This window comes from Oncorhynchus gorbuscha, linkage group LG19, assembly GCF_021184085.1.
Source record: "Oncorhynchus gorbuscha isolate QuinsamMale2020 ecotype Even-year linkage group LG19, OgorEven_v1.0, whole genome shotgun sequence".
NCBI lineage: Eukaryota > Metazoa > Chordata > Actinopteri > Salmoniformes > Salmonidae > Oncorhynchus > Oncorhynchus gorbuscha.
Genome location: NC_060191.1, coordinates 58,073,360 through 58,095,466, shown reverse-complemented (window position 1 = coordinate 58,095,466; position 22,107 = coordinate 58,073,360). Strand labels below are relative to the sequence as shown.

At 46.5% G+C, this 22,107-nt stretch overlaps 1 protein-coding gene across 13 annotated transcripts in view; it reads right to left on the bottom strand.

Annotated features, from left to right (window-relative positions):
• LOC124005825 (RNA-binding protein Musashi homolog 2-like) overlaps positions 1–22,107 on the bottom strand; it is a 385,933-nt gene that overhangs the window by 186,501 nt on the left and 177,325 nt on the right. For all 13 annotated transcript variants that reach the window (XM_046315408.1, XM_046315404.1, XM_046315406.1 and 10 more), the window contains exon 7: positions 22,101–22,107. This exon is cut by the window's right edge and continues 42 nt beyond it. In XM_046315408.1, the coding sequence (XP_046171364.1) occupies positions 22,101–22,107 (7 nt within the window). The remainder of the gene's footprint in view (positions 1–22,100) is intronic.

Genomic DNA, 22,107 nt, shown 5'->3' with positions numbered 1-22,107 from the left:
CTCATCCAAGCCATGTTCCCACTGTTGTTCTGTGTGGGTTTCCTGTAATCCCAAAGCAAATACATGTCCTGTGTTAAAGATAAGGGGACCTGTAGTTTCAAATGGCACTTTCCCTCATCACGCCCATTCTCATAATGCATACTGTTATGGCGGATGATATTTTGTGGTCTTGTAGACTACATAGGACACACTGGATTTCCACAGGGGAAAAATGGCTTTAATATTCTCACAAACAAGGCTCTCACACACCTTTCCCAGTGGTGGTCACCAGAGTGCTGTGACATTACATTTAGTCATTACTGCTGATATGGGGCCTGCATCTTGTCGTCCCTAAACTACCAGTCAAGATCAACAGATTACAGGCCAACACATACTCTCCCCTAGCACTGTCACTCAGACGATCACTCTCCCCTAGCACTGTCACTCACATCACACACTCTCCCCTAGCACTGTCACTCAGACGATCACTCTCCCCTAGCACTGTCACTCAGACAATCACTCTCCCCTAGCACTGTCACTCAGACGACCACTCTCCCCTAGCACTGTCACTCAGACGATCACTCTCCCCTAGCACTGTCACTCAGACGACCACTCTCCCCTAGCACTGTCACTCACATCACACACTCTCCCCTAGCACTGTCACTCAGACGATCACTCTCCCCAAGCACTGTCACTCAGACGATCACTCTCCCCTAGCACTGTCACTCAGACGACCACACTCCCCTAGCACTGTCACTCACATCACACACTCTCCCCTAGCACTGTCACTCAGACGATCACTCTGCCCAAGCACTGTCACTCAGACGATCACTCTCCCCTAGCACTGTCACTCAGACGATCACTCTCCCCTAGCACTGTCACTCACATCACACACTCTCCCCTAGCACTGTCACTCAGACGATCACTCTCCCCTAGCACTGTCACTCAGACGATCACTCTCCCCTAGCACTGTCACTCACATCATACACTCTACCCTAGCACTGTCACTCAGACGATCACTCTCCCCTAGCACTGTCACTCACATCATACACTCTCCCCTAGCACTGTCACTCAGATGATCACTCTCCCCTAGCACTGTCACTCAGACGATCACTCTCCCCTAGCACTGTCACTCACATCATACACTCTCCCCTAGCACTGTCACTGAGATTATACACTCTCCCCTAGCACTGTCACTCACATTATACACTCTCCCCTAGCACTGTCACTCACATTATACACTCTCCCCTAGCACTGTCACTCACATTATACACTCTCCCCTAGCACTGTCACTCACATCATACACTCTCCCCTAGCACTGTCATTCACATCATACACTCTCCCCTAGCACTGTCACTCACATTATACACTCTCCCCTAGCACTGTCACTCACATTATACACTCTCCCCTAGCACTGTCACTCACATTATACACTCTCCCCTAGCACTGTCACTCACATCATACACTCTCCCCTAGCACTGTCATTCACATCATACACTCTCCCCTAGCACTGTCATTCACATCATACACTCTCCCCTAGCACTGTCACTCACATTATACACTCTCCCCTAGCACTGTCACTCACATCATACACTCTCCCCTAGCACTGTCATTCACATCATACACTCTCCCCTAGCACTGTCATTCACATCATACACTCTCCCCTAGCACTGTCACTCACATTATACACTCTCCCTTAGCACTGTCACTCACATCATACACTCTCCCTTAAGCACTGTCACTCACATTATACACTCTCCCCTAGCACTGTCACTCACATTATACACTCTCCCTTAGCACTGTCACTCACATCATACACTCTCCCCTAGCACTGTCACTCACATTATACACTCTCCCCTAGCACTGTCACTCACATTATACACTCTCCCCTAGCACTGTCACTCACATCATACACTCTCCCCTAGCACTGTCACTATACACTCTCCCCTAGCACTGTCACTATACACTCTCCCCTAGCACTGTCACTCACATTATACACTCTCCCCTAGCACTGTCACTATACACTCTCCCCTAGCACTGTCACTCACATTATACACTCTCCCTTAGCACTGTCACTCACATCATACACTCTCCCCTAGCACTGTCACTCACATTATACTCTCTCCCCTAGCACTGTCATTCACATTATACATTCTCCTCTAGCACTGTCACTCACATCATACACTCTCCCCCTAGCACTGTCACTCAGACGATCACTCTCCCCTAGCACTGTCACTCAGACAATCACTCTCCCCTAGCACTGTCACTCACATCATACACTCTCCCCTAGCACTGTCACTCACATTATACTCTCTCCCCCTAGCACTGTCACTCACATTATACACTCTCCCTTAGCACTGTCACTCACATTATACACTCTCCCCCGAGCACTGTCACTCACATTATACACTCTCCCTTAGCAGTGTCACTCACATCATACACTCTCCCCTAGCACTGTCATTCACATCATACACTCTCCCCTAGCACTGTCACTCACATTATACACTCTCCCCTAGCACTGTCACTCACATTATACACTCTCCCTTAGCACTGTCACTCACATTATACACTCTCCCTTAAGCACTGTCACTCACATCATACACTCTCCCCAAGCACTGTCACTCACATTATACACTCTCCCCTAGCACTGTCACTCACATTATACACTCTCCCTTAGCACTGTCACTCACATTATACACTCTCCCTTAAGCACTGTCACTCACATCATACACTCTCCCCAAGCACTGTCACTTACATCATACACTCTCCCTTAAGCACGGTCACTCACATCATACACTCTCCCCTAGCACTGTCACTGAGATTATACACTCTCCCCTAGCACTGTCACTGAGATTATACACTCTCCCCTAGCACTGTCCCTCACATCATACACTCTCCCCCTAGCACTGTCACTCACATCATACACTCTCCCTTAGCACTGTCATTCACATTATACACTCTCCCTTAAGCACTGTCACTCACATCATACACTCTCCCCTAGCACTGTCACTCACATTATACACTCTCCCCTAGCACTGTCACTCACATTATACACTCTCCCCTAGCACTGTCACTATACACTCTCCCCTAGCACTGTCACTCACATTATACACTCTCCCCTAGCACTGTCACTATACACTCTCCCCTAGCACTGTCACTCACATTATACACTCTCCCCTAGCACTGTCACTCACATTATACACTCTCCCCTAGCACTGTCACTCACATCATACACTCTCCCCTAGCACTGTCATTCACATCATACACTCTCCCCTAGCACTGTCACTCACATTATACACTCTCCCCTAGCACTGTCACTCACATTATACACTCTCCCCTAGCACTGTCACTCACATTATACACTCTCCCCTAGCACTGTCACTCACATCATACACTCTCCCCTAGCACTGTCATTCACATCATACACTCTCCCCTAGCACTGTCATTCACATCATACACTCTCCCCTAGCACTGTCACTCACATTATACACTCTCCCCTAGCACTGTCACTCACATCATACACTCTCCCCTAGCACTGTCATTCACATCATACACTCTCCCCTAGCACTGTCATTCACATCATACACTCTCCCCTAGCACTGTCACTCACATTATACACTCTCCCTTAGCACTGTCACTCACATCATACACTCTCCCTTAAGCACTGTCACTCACATTATACACTCTCCCCTAGCACTGTCACTCACATTATACACTCTCCCTTAGCACTGTCACTCACATCATACACTCTCCCCTAGCACTGTCACTCACATTATACACTCTCCCCTAGCACTGTCACTCACATTATACACTCTCCCCTAGCACTGTCACTCACATCATACACTCTCCCCTAGCACTGTCACTATACACTCTCCCCTAGCACTGTCACTATACACTCTCCCCTAGCACTGTCACTCACATTATACACTCTCCCCTAGCACTGTCACTATACACTCTCCCCTAGCACTGTCACTCACATTATACACTCTCCCTTAGCACTGTCACTCACATCATACACTCTCCCCTAGCACTGTCACTCACATTATACTCTCTCCCCTAGCACTGTCATTCACATTATACATTCTCCTCTAGCACTGTCACTCACATCATACACTCTCCCCCTAGCACTGTCACTCAGACGATCACTCTCCCCTAGCACTGTCACTCACATCACACACTCTCCCCTAGCACTGTCACTCACATCATACACTCTCCCCTAGCACTGTCACTCACATCATACACTCTCCCCTAGCACTGTCACTCAGACGATCACTCTCCCCTAGCACTGTCACTCAGACAATCACTCTCCCCTAGCACTGTCACTCACATCATACACTCTCCCCTAGCACTGTCACTCACATTATACTCTCTCCCCCTAGCACTGTCACTCACATTATACACTCTCCCTTAGCACTGTCACTCACATTATACACTCTCCCCCGAGCACTGTCACTCACATTATACACTCTCCCTTAGCAGTGTCACTCACATCATACACTCTCCCCTAGCACTGTCATTCACATCATACACTCTCCCCTAGCACTGTCACTCACATTATACACTCTCCCCTAGCACTGTCACTCACATTATACACTCTCCCTTAGCACTGTCACTCACATTATACACTCTCCCTTAAGCACTGTCACTCACATCATACACTCTCCCCAAGCACTGTCACTCACATTATACACTCTCCCCTAGCACTGTCACTCACATTATACACTCTCCCTTAGCACTGTCACTCACATTATACACTCTCCCTTAAGCACTGTCACTCACATCATACACTCTCCCCAAGCACTGTCATTCACATTATACACTCTCCCTTAAGCACTGTCACTCACATCATACACTCTCCCCTAGCACTGTCACTCACATTATACACTCTCCCCTAGCACTGTCACTCACATTATACACTCTCCCCTAGCACTGTCACTATACACTCTCCCCTAGCACTGTCACTCACATTATACACTCTCCCCTAGCACTGTCACTATACACTCTCCCCTAGCACTGTCACTATACACTCTCCCCTAGCACTGTCACTATACACTCTCCCCTAGCACTGTCACTCACATTATACACTCTCCCTTAGCACTGTCACTATACACTCTCCCCTAGCACTGTCACTCTCACACTGTCATACACTCTCCCCTAGCACATCATCACTCTCACATCATACACTCTCCCCTAGCACTGTCACTCACATTATACACTCTCCCCTAGCACTGTCACTATACACTCTCCCCTAGCACTGTCACTCACATTATACACTCTCCCCTAGCACTGTCACTATACACTCTCCCCTAGCACTGTCACTCACATTATACACTCTCCCCTAGCACTGTCACTATATACTCTCCCCTAGCACTGTCACTCACATCATACACTCTCCCCTAGCACTGTCACTCACATCATACACTCTCCCCTAGCACTGTCACTCACATCATACACTCTCCCCTAGCACTGTCACTCACATTATACACTCTCCCCTAGCACTGTCACTATACACTCTCCCCTAGCACTGTCACTCACATCATACACTCTCCCCTAGCACTGTCACTCACATCATACACTCTCCCCTAGCACTGTCACTCACATTATACACTCTCCCCTAGCACTGTCACTCACATTATACACTCTCCCCTAGCGCTGTCACTCACATTATACATTCTCCTCTAGCACTGTCACTCACATCATACACTCTCCCCTAGCACTGTCACTGAGATTATACACTCTCCCCTAGCACTGTCCCTCACGTCATACACTCTCCCCCTAGCACTGTCACTCACATCATACACTCTCCCCTAGCACTGTCACTCACGTCATACACTCTCCCCTAGCACTGTCACTATACACTCTCCCCTAGCACTCTCACTCACATCATACACTCTCCCCTAGCACTGTCACTCACATTATACACTCTCCTTAGCACTGTCACTCACATCATACACTCTCCCCTAGCACTGTCACTCACATCATACACTCTCCCCTAGCACTGTCACTCACGTCATACACTCTCCCCTAGCACTGTCACTATACACTCTCCCCTAGCACTGTCACTCACATCATACACTCTCCCCTAGCACTGTCACTCACATCATACACTCTCCCCTAGCACTGTCACTATACACTCTCCCCTAGCACTGTCATTCACATCATACACTCTCCCCTAGCACTGTCACTCACATTATACTCTCCCCCTAGCACTGTCACTCTCACATTATACACTTTCCCCTAGCACTGTCACTCTCACATTATACACTCTCCCCAAGAACTGTCACTCACATCATACACTCTCCCCTACAACTTTCAAATTCTCTCTGCTCTACTTTGATTCTGCTTCAAGGGACATGTCCAATCACCACAGAGAAATCTGTGAAGTCAAAGTGCATTTGATTTCTATTGATCACATGCAACAGAGCCATTGTGTTTGTTATTGATCGTGATTGTTAGTAGCTGCAGTGTTGTGACAGTGCAACATTATAAAGCATTGGGTTTCATGAACAAAACCAATTACGTTAAATGTTTAACATGTTGGAAATGTTAAATATAAGATTACACACACTATATTTCCAACTTTGCATTGTGTAATCTTTATCAGTTGGTTTTCTGTCGGATGTGGTTGGCATTTTGTTTTATGTCTTAAAACATCCCTTCACAGCAGGAACTGTTTCATTGGGTTTCATCAGTAGCCCATGTTAAAATATTTAGAATAGAAGATCAAACAGACATACAGACACAGACTCACATGTCAGGACGAGGACAGGAAGCATCTTCATAGTACTGAGAAGCACCTCAAGAGCTCCATTTCAACCCGGACTGTCCCTTGAGTGCGTCCTCCAGGCAGAGGGTGTGTGACTCAGCTTTTGTGAGGACGTCTTTTAGCAGACATTTTATTAGTCATTTTATCAGTCACCTCGCCACACACTGAAGGACACCACTGAATACCCTCACGGCTGCAACGGATATTTCACACACATACACGTCACACAGCTGTGATGACCGGTATATCTTTTCCAGCTAGCAACACTAGTTTACCAAACACACTACTTAATAATCCTAGAGAGAGAGAATGGACATTGAGGCAGAGACAATGATGACTCACCCAGCTGACAATCTCCGTCTCTGAATAGCAGCAAAATGAGTGTGAATAGGGGAGCTCTCCTGCCTCTCTGAATAGCAGCGATATGAGTGTGAATAGGGGAGTTCTCCTGCCTCTCTGAATAGCCAAAGCACAGTGTTTACCTTGATGTGACACATCCATTCAAACACTATCCTCAGATTCAGAATTTTTTAATGGCTCTTTGCTTCGCCAATACAATGGCGGTTTGTGTGCCAGTCAATTCACTGAGGGGAACTGGACAATTACTGGCAGGCTTTTCTAAATGTAACCTCCTGGACCCTGTTTAACAGCTAGGGTAATGGAAGGGGGATGAGCGGAGAGGACCAACAGTACAGACAGAGCGAAACAAAAGGACAATCATACACGTTCCACGCAGAATGGATTGGAGTGAAACGCATCTGCTGCAAAACTACAGCAGCGATGGCAATTGTGAAACATCAATGTCTGTCTCACTTTAAAAGTGCAGGGAACGAAGTGGTATTTTATTCTCTCTACATCATGGAAATGGTTTGCCCTTAACGCCATTGTCTGACTATCTAGCTGGAAGTTTACCAGTCAGTCGTATTCTTAATGGCCGTGATAGTTGTGTTGCTGAACCAAGCACACTGCTAGATGAGAAGAAACAGGCCTTTTCCTCCACGTTAAATGTTACTAGCACCAGATAAAACACTTTCAACCTGAGCCTGACCCCACCACTCCTCTCGCTCTCCCCCACTCTCTACCTACCCCCTCTATCTGTCCCTCCCTCCCTCCCTCTCTCCAACCTCCAATATCAGTCTGTAGATAAAGTCAGGTTCCTTGAAGCACCCCGAGAGACCCTGTTCCACTAGCTCGTAGCTATGGCCACCAAGCATGCCCTGTGGGAGTGTTCCTAGCTGTTTCACACTTAACCAGAACTACAGAGGAGAGGGGCCGCTGAATTCTGAGTGGAGCAGAGGACCCAGGGAATATGAGTTCAAGGAGCTCATTAATTATGTATGAGGCTAATGTATGTGTGAGTTGCAAAGGTCAGACTTCGCATGGCATTCAAACACTATGTTCTAAACAGCAGCATTTATTCAAATGATAACACTTTTGAAAATACTGTTTAAAACCATTTATTCAAATGACTCAAATGAAGGAAATTATTTTAAAAATGAGGAGAGCTGTCTGACTCATGTGACTTTGTAGCCTACATATGAACCGTACAGAGAAAAGCCCCTAACGCTAAGCAGAAGAAACAGGCGATACAGTAGAAACACACAGGACACTACTTTGGGACATGATGGTGTTATCATTAGGCTGCTGTTATTATGACATGGAGTGGTGACACACTCCCGTGTACAGATGTGAACTTGACTGTCTCCAGCATATTTTGGCTCATTATTTAAAAAGAAGATGAAGAACAAGCTATAGGATTTAAATACCGGAGTTTTGGTGCAGGTACAGCTGACTAGTGTTACCTTACGCTACTACAATAAATAAATATACCAGTCAAACGTTTGGACACACTTACTCATTCCAGGGTTTTTCTTTATTTTTTATATTTTCTACAACATTGTAAAAAAATTGTGAAGACATCAAAACTATGAAATAACACATACGGAATTCTAGTAACCAAAAAAGTGTTAAACATTTTGAGATTCTTCAAAGTAGCCACCCTTTACCTTGATGACAGCTTTGCACATTCTTGGCATTCTCTCAATCATGAGGTAGTCACCTGGAATGCATTTCAATTAAGGTGTGCCTTGTTAAAAGTTCATTTGTGGAATTGTTTTCCTTCTTAATGCGATAGAAATAATCAGTTGTGTTGTGACAAGGTAGGGGTATGAAACATGAGCAATGGGTATTAGACTGGTGGAAATCTGTCCTTTGATCTGATGAGTCCAAATGTGAGATTTTGGGTTCCAACTCCCGTGTTTTTGTAGACGCAGAGTAGGTGAAGGGATTATCTCCGTATGTGTGGTTCCCGTAAAGCATGGAGGAGGAGGTGTGATGGTGTGTCAATGCTTTGCTGGTGACACTGTCAATGATTTATTTAGAATTCAAGGCACACTTAACCAGCATGGCTACCACAGCATTCTGCAGCGATACGCCATCCCATCTGGTTTGCGCTTAGTCCCACTATCATTTATTTTTAAACAGGACAATGAGCCAACACACCTCCAGGCTGTGTAAAGGCTTTTTGACCAAGAAGACGAGTGATGGAGTGCTGCATCAGATGACCAGGCCTCCACAATCACACGACCTGAACCCAATTGAGATGGTGTGGGATGAGTTGGACCGCATATGTACGATATCATACTATATCTTAACCGCCATCGATAAGAAAAAAATACTGTGAGCCGTATTAATTTACCTGGCCAAGGCTTTCGACTCTGTCAATCAACACATCCTCATCGGCAGACTCGACAGCCTTGGTTTCTCAAATGATTGCCTCGCCTGGTTCAGCAGCTACTTCTCTGATAGAGTTGAGTGTGTCAAATCGGAGGGCCTGTTGTCCGGGCCTCTGGCAGTCTCTATGGGGGTGCCACAGGGTTTAATTCTTGGACTGACTCTCTTTTCTGTATACATCAATGATGTCGCTCTTGCTGCTAGTGATTCTCTGATCCACCGCTACGCAGACGACACCATTCTGTATACTTCTGGCCCTTCTTTGGACACTGTGTTAACTAACCTCCAGACGAGCTTCAATGCCATACAACTCTCCTTCTGTGGCCTCCAATTGCTCTTATATACAAGTGAAACTAAATGCATGCTCTTCAACCGATCGCTGCCTGCACCTGCCCACCTGTCCAACATCACTACTCTGGACGGTTCTGACTTAGAATATGTGGACAACTACAAATACCTAGGTGTCTGGTTAGACTATAAACTCTCCTTCCAGACTCACATCAAACATCTCCAATCCAAAGTTTAATCTAGAATTGGCTTCCTATTTCGCAACAAAGCATCCTTGGATGCAGTCTATCACAGTGCCATCCGTTTTGTCACCAAAGCCCCATATACCATATATCTCTCTGGTCACCCCCAAAACCAATTCTTCCTTTGGCCGCCTCTCCTTCCAGTTCTCTGCTGCCAATGACTGGAACGAACTACAAAAATCTCTGAAACTGGAAACACTTATCTCCCTCACTAGATTTAAGCACCAGCTGTCAGAGCAGCTCACAGATTACTGCACCTGTACATAGCCCATCTATAATTTAGCCCAAACAACTACCTCTCCCCCTACTGTATTTACTTATTTTGCTCCTTTGCACCTCATTATTTCTATCTTTACCTTACACATTCTTCCACTGCAAATCTACCATTTCAGTGTTTTACTTGTTATATTGTATTTACTTCGCCACCATGGCCTTTTTTTTGCCTTTACCTCCCTTATCTCACCTCATTTGCTCACATTGTATATAGACTTATTTTTCTACTGTATTATTGACTGTATGTTTGTTTTACTCCATGTGTAACTCTGTGTTGTTGTATGTGTCGAACTGCTTTGCTTTATCTTGGCCAGGTCACAATTGTAAATGAGAACTTGTTCTCAACTTCCCTACCTGGATAAATAAAGGTGAAATAAATAAAAATATGTGGGAACTCATTCAAGACTGTTGGAAAATCATTCCAGGTGAAGCTGGTTGAGAGAATGCCAAGAGTATGCAAAGCTGTCATCAAGGCAAAGGGTGGCTACTTTGAAGAATCTAAAATCTAAAATATATTTTGATTTGTTTAACACTTTTTTGGTTACTACATGATTCCATATATGTTATTTCATACTTTTTATGTCTTCACTATTGTCAAAATAAAGTAAAACCCTTGAATGGGCAGGTGTCCAAATTTTTGACTAGTACTGTATATACATTATTTGTATACAATTTTTTACAAATCAATAAAATATCGTAAAAAATAAAGTATATTACGATATGTGCCTGTGTGTGTGTGCGTGTGTTCATGTGTGTGTGTGTTCGTGTGTGCCTATTAGCGTGTTTCTGTGTGCGTGTGCATGGTGAGCTCTATTGTGCAGATAGAGTGTAAAAATAAAGAAAAACAGGCAAGCAGGTTTTACTGTGGAGCCAGCGCTCTGTCTTCGGAAAGCGCTCTGTCTTTGGAAAGTCCTCTGCTTTAGAGAGAAGCCTCCACTCTAAAGCCAGATAAGGCCTGGAGATAAGAGGGGGAGATAAACACAAGCACGTCTCCAGCTAGGCTCACTACCAGCAGTGTTATCAGACCACACAGACCCTCTTTGTTCTGTAACCCTTTCCTCCTAGTCATTCCCTAGAATGAGGAATAGAGGGGCGGGGCTAGAGGGGCGGGGCTAGAGGGGCAGGGCTAGAGGGGCTAGAGGGCAGGGCTAGAGTGGCTAGAATGCAGGGCTAGAGGGGCTAGAGGGGCAGGGCTAGAGGGCAGGGATAGAGGGGCTTAAGGGGCTAACCCTGGCGCCTCTGGGCTGAGGGGCTCTGGCGCCTCTGTGCTGAGTGGCGGCACTGGCGGCCCCTGGCTGACTGGCGGCACTGGTGTCCCCTGGCGGCACTGGCGTCTCCTGGCTGACTGGCGGCACTGGCGGCCCCTGGCTGACTGGCGGCACTGGCGGCCCCTGGCTGACTGGCGGCACTGGCGGCCCCTGGCTGACTGGCGGCACTGGCGGCCCCTGGCAGACTGGCGGCACCTGGCAGACTGGCGGCTCCTGGCAGACTGGCGGCACTGGCGGCTCCTGGCAGACGGGTGGCTCAGGCGGCGCTGGGCAGACGGGTGGCTCAGATGGCGCTGGGCAGACGGGAAGCTCCGGCAACGCTGGAGAGACGGGTAAGCTCAGATGGCGCTGGGCAGACGGGTAAGCTCAGATGGCGCTGGGCAGACGGGAAGCTCCGGCAACGCTGGAGAGACGGGTAAGTTCAGATGGCGCTGGGCAGACGGGAAGCTCCGGCAACGCTGGAGACGAAGGCTCTGGCAGTGCTGGACTAAGGAGCTCTGGCACCTCTGGAATGAGGGTCTCTTGCGCCTCTGGACTGAGGGGCGGGAGCTCTGGTAGCGCCGAACAGGCGGGAGACTCCGGCTGCGCTGGAGAGGAGGAAGGCTCCGGCAGCGCTGGACAGGCGGGAGCCCCTGTAAGGATGAGCCGGAGAGACAGCCTGGTGCGGGGGGCTGCCACCGGAGGGCTGGTGTGTGGAGGTGGTGACGGATAGACCGGACCGTGCAGGCGCACTGGAGCTCTTGAGCACCGAGCCTGCCCAACCTTACCCGGTTGAATGGTCCCGGTCGCCCTGCCAGTGCGGCGAGGTGGAATAGCGCGCACTGGGCTATGCAGGCGAACCGGGGACACCATGCGCAAGGCTGGTGCCATGTAAGCCGGCCCAAGGAGACGCAATGGAGACCAGATGCATAGAGCCAGCTTCATGGCACTTGGCTCAATGCTAACTCTAGCCCGGCCAATACGCGGAGCTGGAATGTACCGCACCGGGCTATGCACCCGCACTGGGGACACCGTGCGCTTCACAGCATAACACGGTGCCTGTCCGGTCTCTCTAGCCCCCCGGTAAGCACAGGAAGTTGGCGCAGGTCTCCTCCCTGTGTCCCCTTCCTGTGTGCCACCCCCCCCCCCCCTCCCAAGACATTTTTGGGGCTGACTCCCGGGCTTCCTATCGCGCCGCCGTGCTTGCTTCTCCAACTCCATTCTTCTATACCCCTCCTCGCACTGCTCCAGCGAATCCCAGGCGGGCTCCGGCACTCCTCCTGGGTCGACCGCCCACCTGTCTATTTCCTCCCAAGTAGTATAGTGCAGACATTGCTGCCTCTCCTGCTGTTGCCCGTTACCACGCCGCTTGGTCCTGTTGTGGTGGGTGATTCTGTAACGGTTTTCTTTAGGTGAGGTAGAGGCGGACCAAAACGCAGCGTGGTGGTTATTCATGTTTTTTAATAAAGACACTAGACATGAATAAACTAACAAAAACAATAAATGTGGAAAACCAAAAACAGCCCTATCTGGTGCAAAACACAGAGACAGGAACAATCACCCACCAACACACAGTGAAACCCAGGCTACCTAAATATGGTTCTCAATCAAAGACAATGACTAACACCTGTCTCTGATTGAGAACCATATCAGGCCAGACATAGAAATAGACAAACAAGACATCCAACATAGAATGCCCACTCAGATCACACCCTGACCAACCAAAACATAGAAACATACAAAGCAAACTATGGTCAGGGTGTGACAGACGCCTGTATCTTTCTAATGACTGGGTGTATTGATACCCCATTCAAAGTGTAATTATTAACTTCACCATGCTCAAAGGGATATTCAATGTTTTTTTGTTGCCAACTACCAATGGGTGCCCTTACTTTGCGAGGCATTGGAAAACCTCCCTGGTCTTTGTGGTTGAATCTGTGTTTGAAATTCACTGGTCAACTGAGGGACCTTAAAGATAATTGTATGTATGGGGTACAGCGATGTGGTAGTCATTAAAAAAATCAATCATGTTACACACTATTATGACACACAGAGTGAGTACATGTAACTTATTATGTGACTTGTTAAGCAAATGCTGACTCATGAACTTATTTAGGCTTTTCATAACAAAGGGGTTGAATACTTATTGCCTGAAGACATTTCAGCTTTTCATTGATTATTCATTTGTAAAAATGTCAAAAAACATAATTCCACTCATCATGGTGTATTGTGTGTAGGCCAGTGACCAAAAAATAAAAATGTTATACATTTTAAATTCAGGCTGTAACACAATAAAATGTGGCAAGTCAAGGGGTGTGACAACTTTCTGAAAGCATTGCCATAATAAAGAAAACACCAACAAAGTGTCTTAATTGGGCGTTGGGCTACCACGAGCCACCAGAAATGATTCAATGCGCCGTGGCATAGATTCTACAGGTGTCTGGAATTCTATTGCAGTGAAAGAACCCCATTTTTTCTCCATACATTCCGTAATTTGGTGTTTTGTTGATGGTGGTGGAAATCACTGTCTCAGTGTTTCAAGTTTTAATATCACGTGCACAAGTACAGTGAAATGTCTTTCTTGCAAACTCTAACCCCAACACTGCAATAACAATGTAACAATGTGATACAAAAAAATATAAGTTAGAACAAAAACACAAGAAAGTAAGTAAGCATACTATCTACAGGGTCAGTTCCAGGTCCATATTTACAATGTGCACGGATAGTGGAGTAACAGAGGTAGATATGTATAGGGATAAGGTGACAGGGATAGTGGAGTAACAGAGGTAGATATGTATAGGGATAAGGTGACAGGGATACTGGAGTAACAGAGGTAGATATGTATAGGGATAAGGTGACAGGGATAGTGGAGTAACAGAGGTAGATATGTATAGGGATAAGGTGACAGGGATACTGGAGTAACAGAGGTAGATATGTATAGGGATAAGGTGACAGGGATACTGGAGTAACAGAGGTAGATATGTATAGGGATAAGGTGACAGGGATACTGGAGTAACAGAGGTAGATATGTATAGGGATAAGGTGACAGGGATACTGGAGTAACAGAGGTAGATATGTATAGGGATAAGGTGACAGGGATACTGGAGTAACAGAGGTAGATATGTATAGGGATAAGGTGACAGGGATACTGGAGTAACAGAGGTAGATATGTATAGGGATAAGGTGACAGGGATAGTGGAGTAACAGAGGTAGATATGTATAGGGATAATGTGACAGGGATAGTGGAGTAACAGAGGTAGATATGTATAGGGATAAGGTGACAGGGACAGTGGAGTAACAGAGGTAGATATGTATAGGGATAAGGTGACAGGGATAGTGGAGTAACAGAGGTAGATATGTATAGGGATAAGGTGACAGGGACAGTGGAGTAACAGAGGTAGATATGTATAGGGATAAGGTGACAGGGATAGTGGAGTAACAGAGGTAGATATGTATAAGGATAAGGTGACAGGGATACTGGAGTAACAGAGGTAGATATGTATAGGGATAAGGTGACAGGGATACTGGAGTAACAGAGGTAGATATGTATAGGGATACTGGAGTAACAGATGTAGATATGTATAGGGATAAGGTGACAGGGATACTGGAGTAACAGAGGTAGATATGTATAGGGATAAGGTGACAGGGATACTGGAGTAACATAGGTAGATATGTATAGGGATAAGGTGACAGGGATACTGGAGTAACAGAGGTAGATATGTATAGGGATAAGGTGACAGGGATACTGGAGTAACATAGGTAGATATGTATAGGGATAAGGTGACAGGGATACTGGAGTAACATAGGTAGATATGTATAGGGATAAGGTGACAGGGATAGTGGAGTAACAGAGGTAGATATGTATAGGGATAAGGTGACAGGGATACTGGAGTAACAGAGGTAGATATGTATAGGGATAAGGTGACAGGGATACTGGAGTAACATAGGTAGATATGTATAGGGATAAGGTGACAGGGATACTGGAGTAACAGAGGTAGATATGTATAGGGATAAGGTGACAGGGATACTGGAGTAACAAATGTAGATATGTATAGGGATACTGGAGTAACAGAGGTAGATATGTATAGGGATAAGGTGACAGGGATACTGGAGTAACAGAGGTAGATATGTATAGGGATAAGGTGACAGGGATACTGGATTAACAGAATAGATATGTATAGGGTTAAGGTGACAGGGATAGTGGAGTAACAGAGGGATAAGGTGACTCGGCATATATGATAAACAGAGTAGCAGCGAATATGATTGTATTGTATGTGAGCGTGAGTGTGTGTGGAGTCAGTATAAATGTATGTACTGTACCTAGTGTGTGTGAGCAAATTATGAAGTGAGTGTTTGTGTGAGTGTTTAGGGCCCTGTGAGTGGTCAAAGAGACAAGGCAAAAATCTAAATAAAATACAAGCCATTTTGTTAGTTACTTATTCTTAGCTTTTTAGCAGTCTTATGGCTTGGGTATAGAAGCTGTTCAGAAGCCTGTTGGTGCCCCGTTTCCTGTAGTCCACGATCAGTTCCTTGGTCTTACTGATGTTGAGGGGGAGGTTGTGGTTCCGGCGTCACTGACCTCCTCCCTGTAGGCTGTCTCATCGTCGCTGGTGATCAGGACTACCACAGTTGTGTCGTCAGCAGTCGTGGGTAAACAGGGAGTACAGGAGGGGACTAAACACACACCCCTGGGGTGCCCCCATGTTGAGAGTCAGTGTGGCGGAGGTGATATTGCCTTCCCTCACCACCTGGGTTCGGCCCATCAGGAACCCAAGGATCCAGTTGCAGAGGGAGGTGTTCAGTCCCAGGGTCTTAACCTCTCTTGGGTAGGGGGCAGTATTTTTACGTCCGGATGAAAAGCGTGCCCAATGTATTTCTTACATTAGTACCCCAGGTCATCTTAGGTTTCATTACATACAGTCGAGAAGAACTACTGAACACAAGAGCAGCGTCAACTCACCATCAGTACGACCAAGAATATGACTTTCGCGAAGCGGATCCTGTGTTCTGCCTTTCACCCAGGACAACGGAATGGATCCCAGCCGGCGACCCAAAAAAACGACTTCGTAAAAGGGGGAAATGGAGCGGTCTTCTGGTCAGACTCCGGAGACGGGCACATCGTGCACCACTCCCTAGCATTCTTCTCGCCAATGTCCAGTCTATTGACAACAAGGTTGATGAAATCCGAGCAAGGGTAGCATTCCAGAGGGACATCAGAGACTGTAACGTTCTTTGCTTCACGGATACATGGCTCACTGGAGAGACGCTATCGGAGTCAGTGCAGCCAGCGGGTTTCTCCACGCATCGCGCCGACAGAAACAAACATCTTTCTGATAAGAAGAGGGGCGGGGGCGTATGCTTCATGGTTAACGTGACATGGTGTGATCATAACAACATACAGGAACTCAAGTCCTTCTGTTCACCTGATTTAGAATTCCTCACAATCAAATGTCGACCTCATTATCTTCCAAGGGAATTCTCTTTGATTATAATCACAGCCGTATATATTCCCCCCCAAGCAGACACATCGATGGCTCTGAACAAACTTTATTTGACTCTTTGCAAACTGGAATCCATTTATCCGGAGGCTGCATTCGTTGTAGCTGGGGATTTTCACAAGGCTAATCTATAAACAAGACTCCCTAAATTTTATCAGCATATCGATTGCGCAACCAGGGCGGGGAAAACCTTGGATCATTGCTTTTCCAACTTCCGCGACGCATATAAGGCCCTGCCCCGCCCTCCTTTCGGAAAAGCTGACCACGACTCCATTTTGTTGATCCCTGCCTACAGACGAAACTAAAACAAGAAGCTCCCGCGCTGAGGTCTGTTCAACGCTGGTCCGACCAATCTGATTCCACACTCCAAGACTGCTTCCATCACGTGGACTTGGATATGTTTCGTATTGCGTCAGACAACAACATTGACGAATACGCTGATTCGGTGAGCGAGTTCATTAGAACGTGCGTTGAAGATGTCGTTCCCATAGCAACGATTAAAACATTCCCAAACCAGAAACCGTGGATTGATGGCAGCATTCGCGTGAAACTGAAAGCCCGAACCACTGCTTTTAATCAGGGCAAGGTGACCGGAAACATGACCGAATACAAACAGTGTACCTATTCCCTCCGCAAGGCAATCAAAGAAGCTAAGCGTCAGTATAGAGACAAAGTAGAATCTCAATTCAACGGCTCAGACACAAGAGGTATGTGGCAGGGTCTACAGTCAATCACGGATTACAAAAAGAAAACCAGCCCAGTCACGGACCAGGATGTCTTGCTCCCAGGCAGACTAAATAACTTTTTTGCCCGCTTTGAGGACAATACAGTGCCACTGACACGGCCCGCAACTAAAACATGCGGACTCTCCTTCACTGCAGCTAAAATATATATCCCATTTATCAGACGCTTTTGTCCAAAGCGACTTACAAGTCGGCTGGGGCCACTACTTTTACATATGGGTGGCCCCAGCGGGAATCGAAACCACGACGCTTGGCGTTGCAAGCGCCATGCTCTACCGACTGAGCCACACAGGACCAGCTGAAGCTGAAGTGAGGAAAACATTTAAACGTGTCAACCCTCGCAAGGCTGCAGGCCCAGACGGCATCCCCAGCCACGCCCTCAGAGCATGCGCAGACCAGCTGGCTGTTGTGTTTACGGACATATTCAATCAATCCCTATCCCAGTCTGTTGTTCCCACATGCTTCAAGAGGGCCACCATTGTTCATGTTCCCAAGAAAGCTAAGGTAACTGAGCTAAACTCACTTCCGTCATCATGAAGTGCTTTGAGAGACTAGTCAAGGACCATATCACCTCCACCCTACCTGACACCCTAGACCCACTCCAATGTGCTTACCGCCCAAATAGGTCCACAGACGATGCAATCTCAACCACACTGCACACTGCCCTAACCCATCTGGACAAGAGGAATACCTATGTGAGAATGCTGTTCATCGACTACAGCTCGGCATTTAACACCATAGTGCCCTTCAAGCTCGTCATCAAGCTCGAGACCCTGGGTCTCGACCCCGCCCTGTGCAACTGGGTACTGGACTTCCTGACGGGCCGCCCCCAGGTGATGAGGGTAGGCAACAACATTTCCACCCCGCTGATCCTCAACACTGGGGCCCCACAGGGGTGCGTTCTGAGCCCTCTCCTGTACTCCCTGTTCACCCACGACTGCGTGGCCACGCACGCCTCCAACTCAATCATCAAGTTTGCGGACGACACAACAGTGGTAGGCTTGATTACCAACAAAGACGAGACGGCCTACAGGGAGGAGGTGAGGGCCCTCGGAGTGTGGTGTCAGGAAAATAACCTCACACTCAACGTCAACAAAACTAAGGAGATGATTGTGGACTTCAGGAAACAGCAGAGGGAACACCCCCCTATCCACATTGATGGGACAGTAGTGGAGAGGGTAGTAAGTTTTAAGTTCAGGGGGCTGAAGAAATTTGGCTTGTCACCAAAAGCACTCACAAACTTCTACAGATGCACAATCGAGAGCATCCTGTCGGGCTGTATCACCGCCTGGTACGGCAACTGCTCCGCCCGAAACCGTAAGGCTATCCAGAGGGTAGTGAGGTCTGCACAACGCATCACCGGGGGCAAACTACCTGCCCTCCAGGACACCTACACCACCCGATGTCACAGGAAGGCCATAAAGATCATCAAGGACAACAACCACCCGAGCCACTGCCTGTTCACCCCGCTATCATCCAGAAGGCGAGGTCAGTACAGGTGCATCAAAGCTTTTATTATAAGGCGAAATCCTCCCAGATTGCAGTTCCTAGGGCTTCCACTCGATGTCAACAGTCTTTAGAAAGAGTTTCATTCTGGTTTTTGGAAAAATTTAACAGAAATTGTAGTTTTTCTAGGTGGCTCCCATTTTGGCTGTAGTGTTTCCAAGAGCGTGGAAGAGAGCGCGTTCTTTGGTATTTTTCTCCGGTAAAGAAAATAACAATTCTCCGTCTTAAATTGTATAATTTATTTACGTATTAGGATACCTAAGGTTTGATTATAAACATTGTTTGACTTGTTTGGAAAAGTTTATTAGTAACGTTTAGGATTCATTTTGTATGCATTTTTATGGAGGGAAACTGGGTGGATTATTGACTGAAGCGTGCCAGCTAAACTGAGTTTTTATGGATATAAAGAAGGATATTATCGAACAAAAGGACCATTTGTGATGTAACTTGGACCTTTTGGAGTGCCAACAGAAGAAGATCATCAAAGATAAGGCATTTATTATATTGCTATTTCTGACGAACCTGCCTGGTTGAAATATTTTTTTCATGCTTTTGTATGCGGGCGCTGTCCTCAGGTAATTGCATGGTGTGCTTTCGCCGTATGACCTTTTTGAAATCTGACACAGTGGCTGGATTAACAAGAAGTTAAGCTTTATTTTGACGTATTACACTTGTGATTTTATGAAAGTTAAATATTTATAATTCTGTAGTTTGAAATTCGCGCCCTGCAATTTCACCAGATGTTGGCCAGGTGGGACGTTAAGCATGGTGACGAGCTTGGAGGGGACAATGAAGTTGACCTCTTATCTAGGTGGGTGAGGGCCGTGTGAAGTGCAATTGAGATTGCGTCGTCTATGGATCTGTTGGGGCCGTATGCAAATTGGAGTGGGTCTAGGGTGCCTGGGATGATGGAGTTGATGTGTGCCATAACCAGCTTCTCAAAGCTCTTCATGATTACAGATGAGTGCTATAGGGCGGTAGTGATTGTGGCATGAGATCGTGGTCATCTTAAAACATGTGGGGATTACAGACTGAGACAAGGAGAGGTTGAAAATTACAGTGAATATGCCTGCCAGCTGTTCTGTTCTAGGTTAAGATCTGGTGTCAGACACACACATTTTCAAAGTCACTGAGATCTCTTCTTCTAGCCATGGTATCCAAAATAATTGGCAACTGGGCATTTTTATACATGGGATGTTAATTGCACCTGCTTTCAATATACTTTGTATCCCTCATTTACTCAAGTGACTCCTTTATTTTGAGTTACCTGTGTGTGTGTGTGTGTGTGTGTGTGTGTGTGTGTGTGTGTGTGTGTGTGTGTGTGTGTGTGTGTGTGTGTGTGTGTGTGTGTGTGTGTGTGTGTGTGTGTGTGTGTGTGTGTGTGTGTGTGTGTGTGTGTGTGTGTGTGTGTGTGTGTGTGTGTGTGTGTCACTTGGAATGTATTTCAATTAACAGGTGTTTTTTGTTAAAAGTTAATTTGTGGAATTGATTTTCTTCTAAATGCATTTGAGCCAATCAGTTGTGTTGTGACAAGGTATGGGGTATACATAAGATAGCCCTATTTGGTAAAATACCAAGTCCATATTATGGCAAGAACAGCTCAAACGACAGTCCTTCACTACGTTAAGACATGAAGGTCAGTCAATAGTTCCTTCAAGTGCAGTCGCAAAAACCATCAAGCACAATGATAAAACTGGTTCTCCTGAGGACCCCCAAAGGAAAGGAAGACCCAGAATTACCTCTGCTGCAGAGGATACATTCATTATAGTTACCAGCCTCTGAAATTGCAGCCCAAATAAATGCTTCACAGAGTTCAAGTAACAGACACACCTCAACATCAACTGTTCAGAGGGGACAGTGTGAATCAGGCCTTCATGGTTGAGTTGCTGCAAAGAAACCACTACTAAAGGACACCAGTAAGAAGAACAGACTTGCTTGGGCCAGAAACATGAGAAGTGGACATTAGACCTGTGGAAATCTGTCCTTGTGTCTGATGAGTCCAAACTTGACATTTTTGGTTCCAACTGCCGTTTCTTTGTTAGACGCAGAGCAGGTGAACGGATGATCTCTGCATGTGTGGTTCCCACCATGAAGCATGGAAAAGGAGGTGTGATGGTGCTTTGCTGGTGACAATGTCAATGATTTATTTAAAACTCAATGCACACTTAACCAGCATGGCTACCACAGCATTCTACAGCGACACGCTATCCCATCCGGTTTGCGCTTAGTAGGACTATCATTTGTTTTTCAACAGGACAATGACCCAACACACCTCCAGGCTGTGTAAGGACTATTTGACCAAGAAGGAGAATAATGGATTGCTGCATCAGATGACCTGGCCTCAACAATCACCCGACCTCAACCCAAATGAGTTTGGGATGAGTTGGACCGCAGAGTGAAGGAAAAGCAGCCAACAAGTGCTCAGCATATGTGGGAACTCCTTCAAAACTGTTGAAATTAGGTGTCCAAACTTTTGACTGGAGATCCTACATAGGCTGAGCACTTGTTGGCTGCTTCTATATGGGTAAACCAACATGTTTTTATATGTAGGTATCAGTATTTTGTCTCCCCCATACCCCAACTTCTTATCTTGACAATTGTTTAAGGAGTTTTGTTTACACACTTCCTTGACTGTATATAGTTTTAGAACTCGATCGATCGATAGATAGATAGATCGATCTAAACCTATAGTCAGTGGCCATTGACCACGAATCCACCGCATGGAGAATTAAACTATTCTTTCACACACTAACATCCATGGTTCACACACCAACAGATAGCAGGGTAAGCACAACATGAGGGAGGGAGTATGTAGACTGACTTACCTCTGTG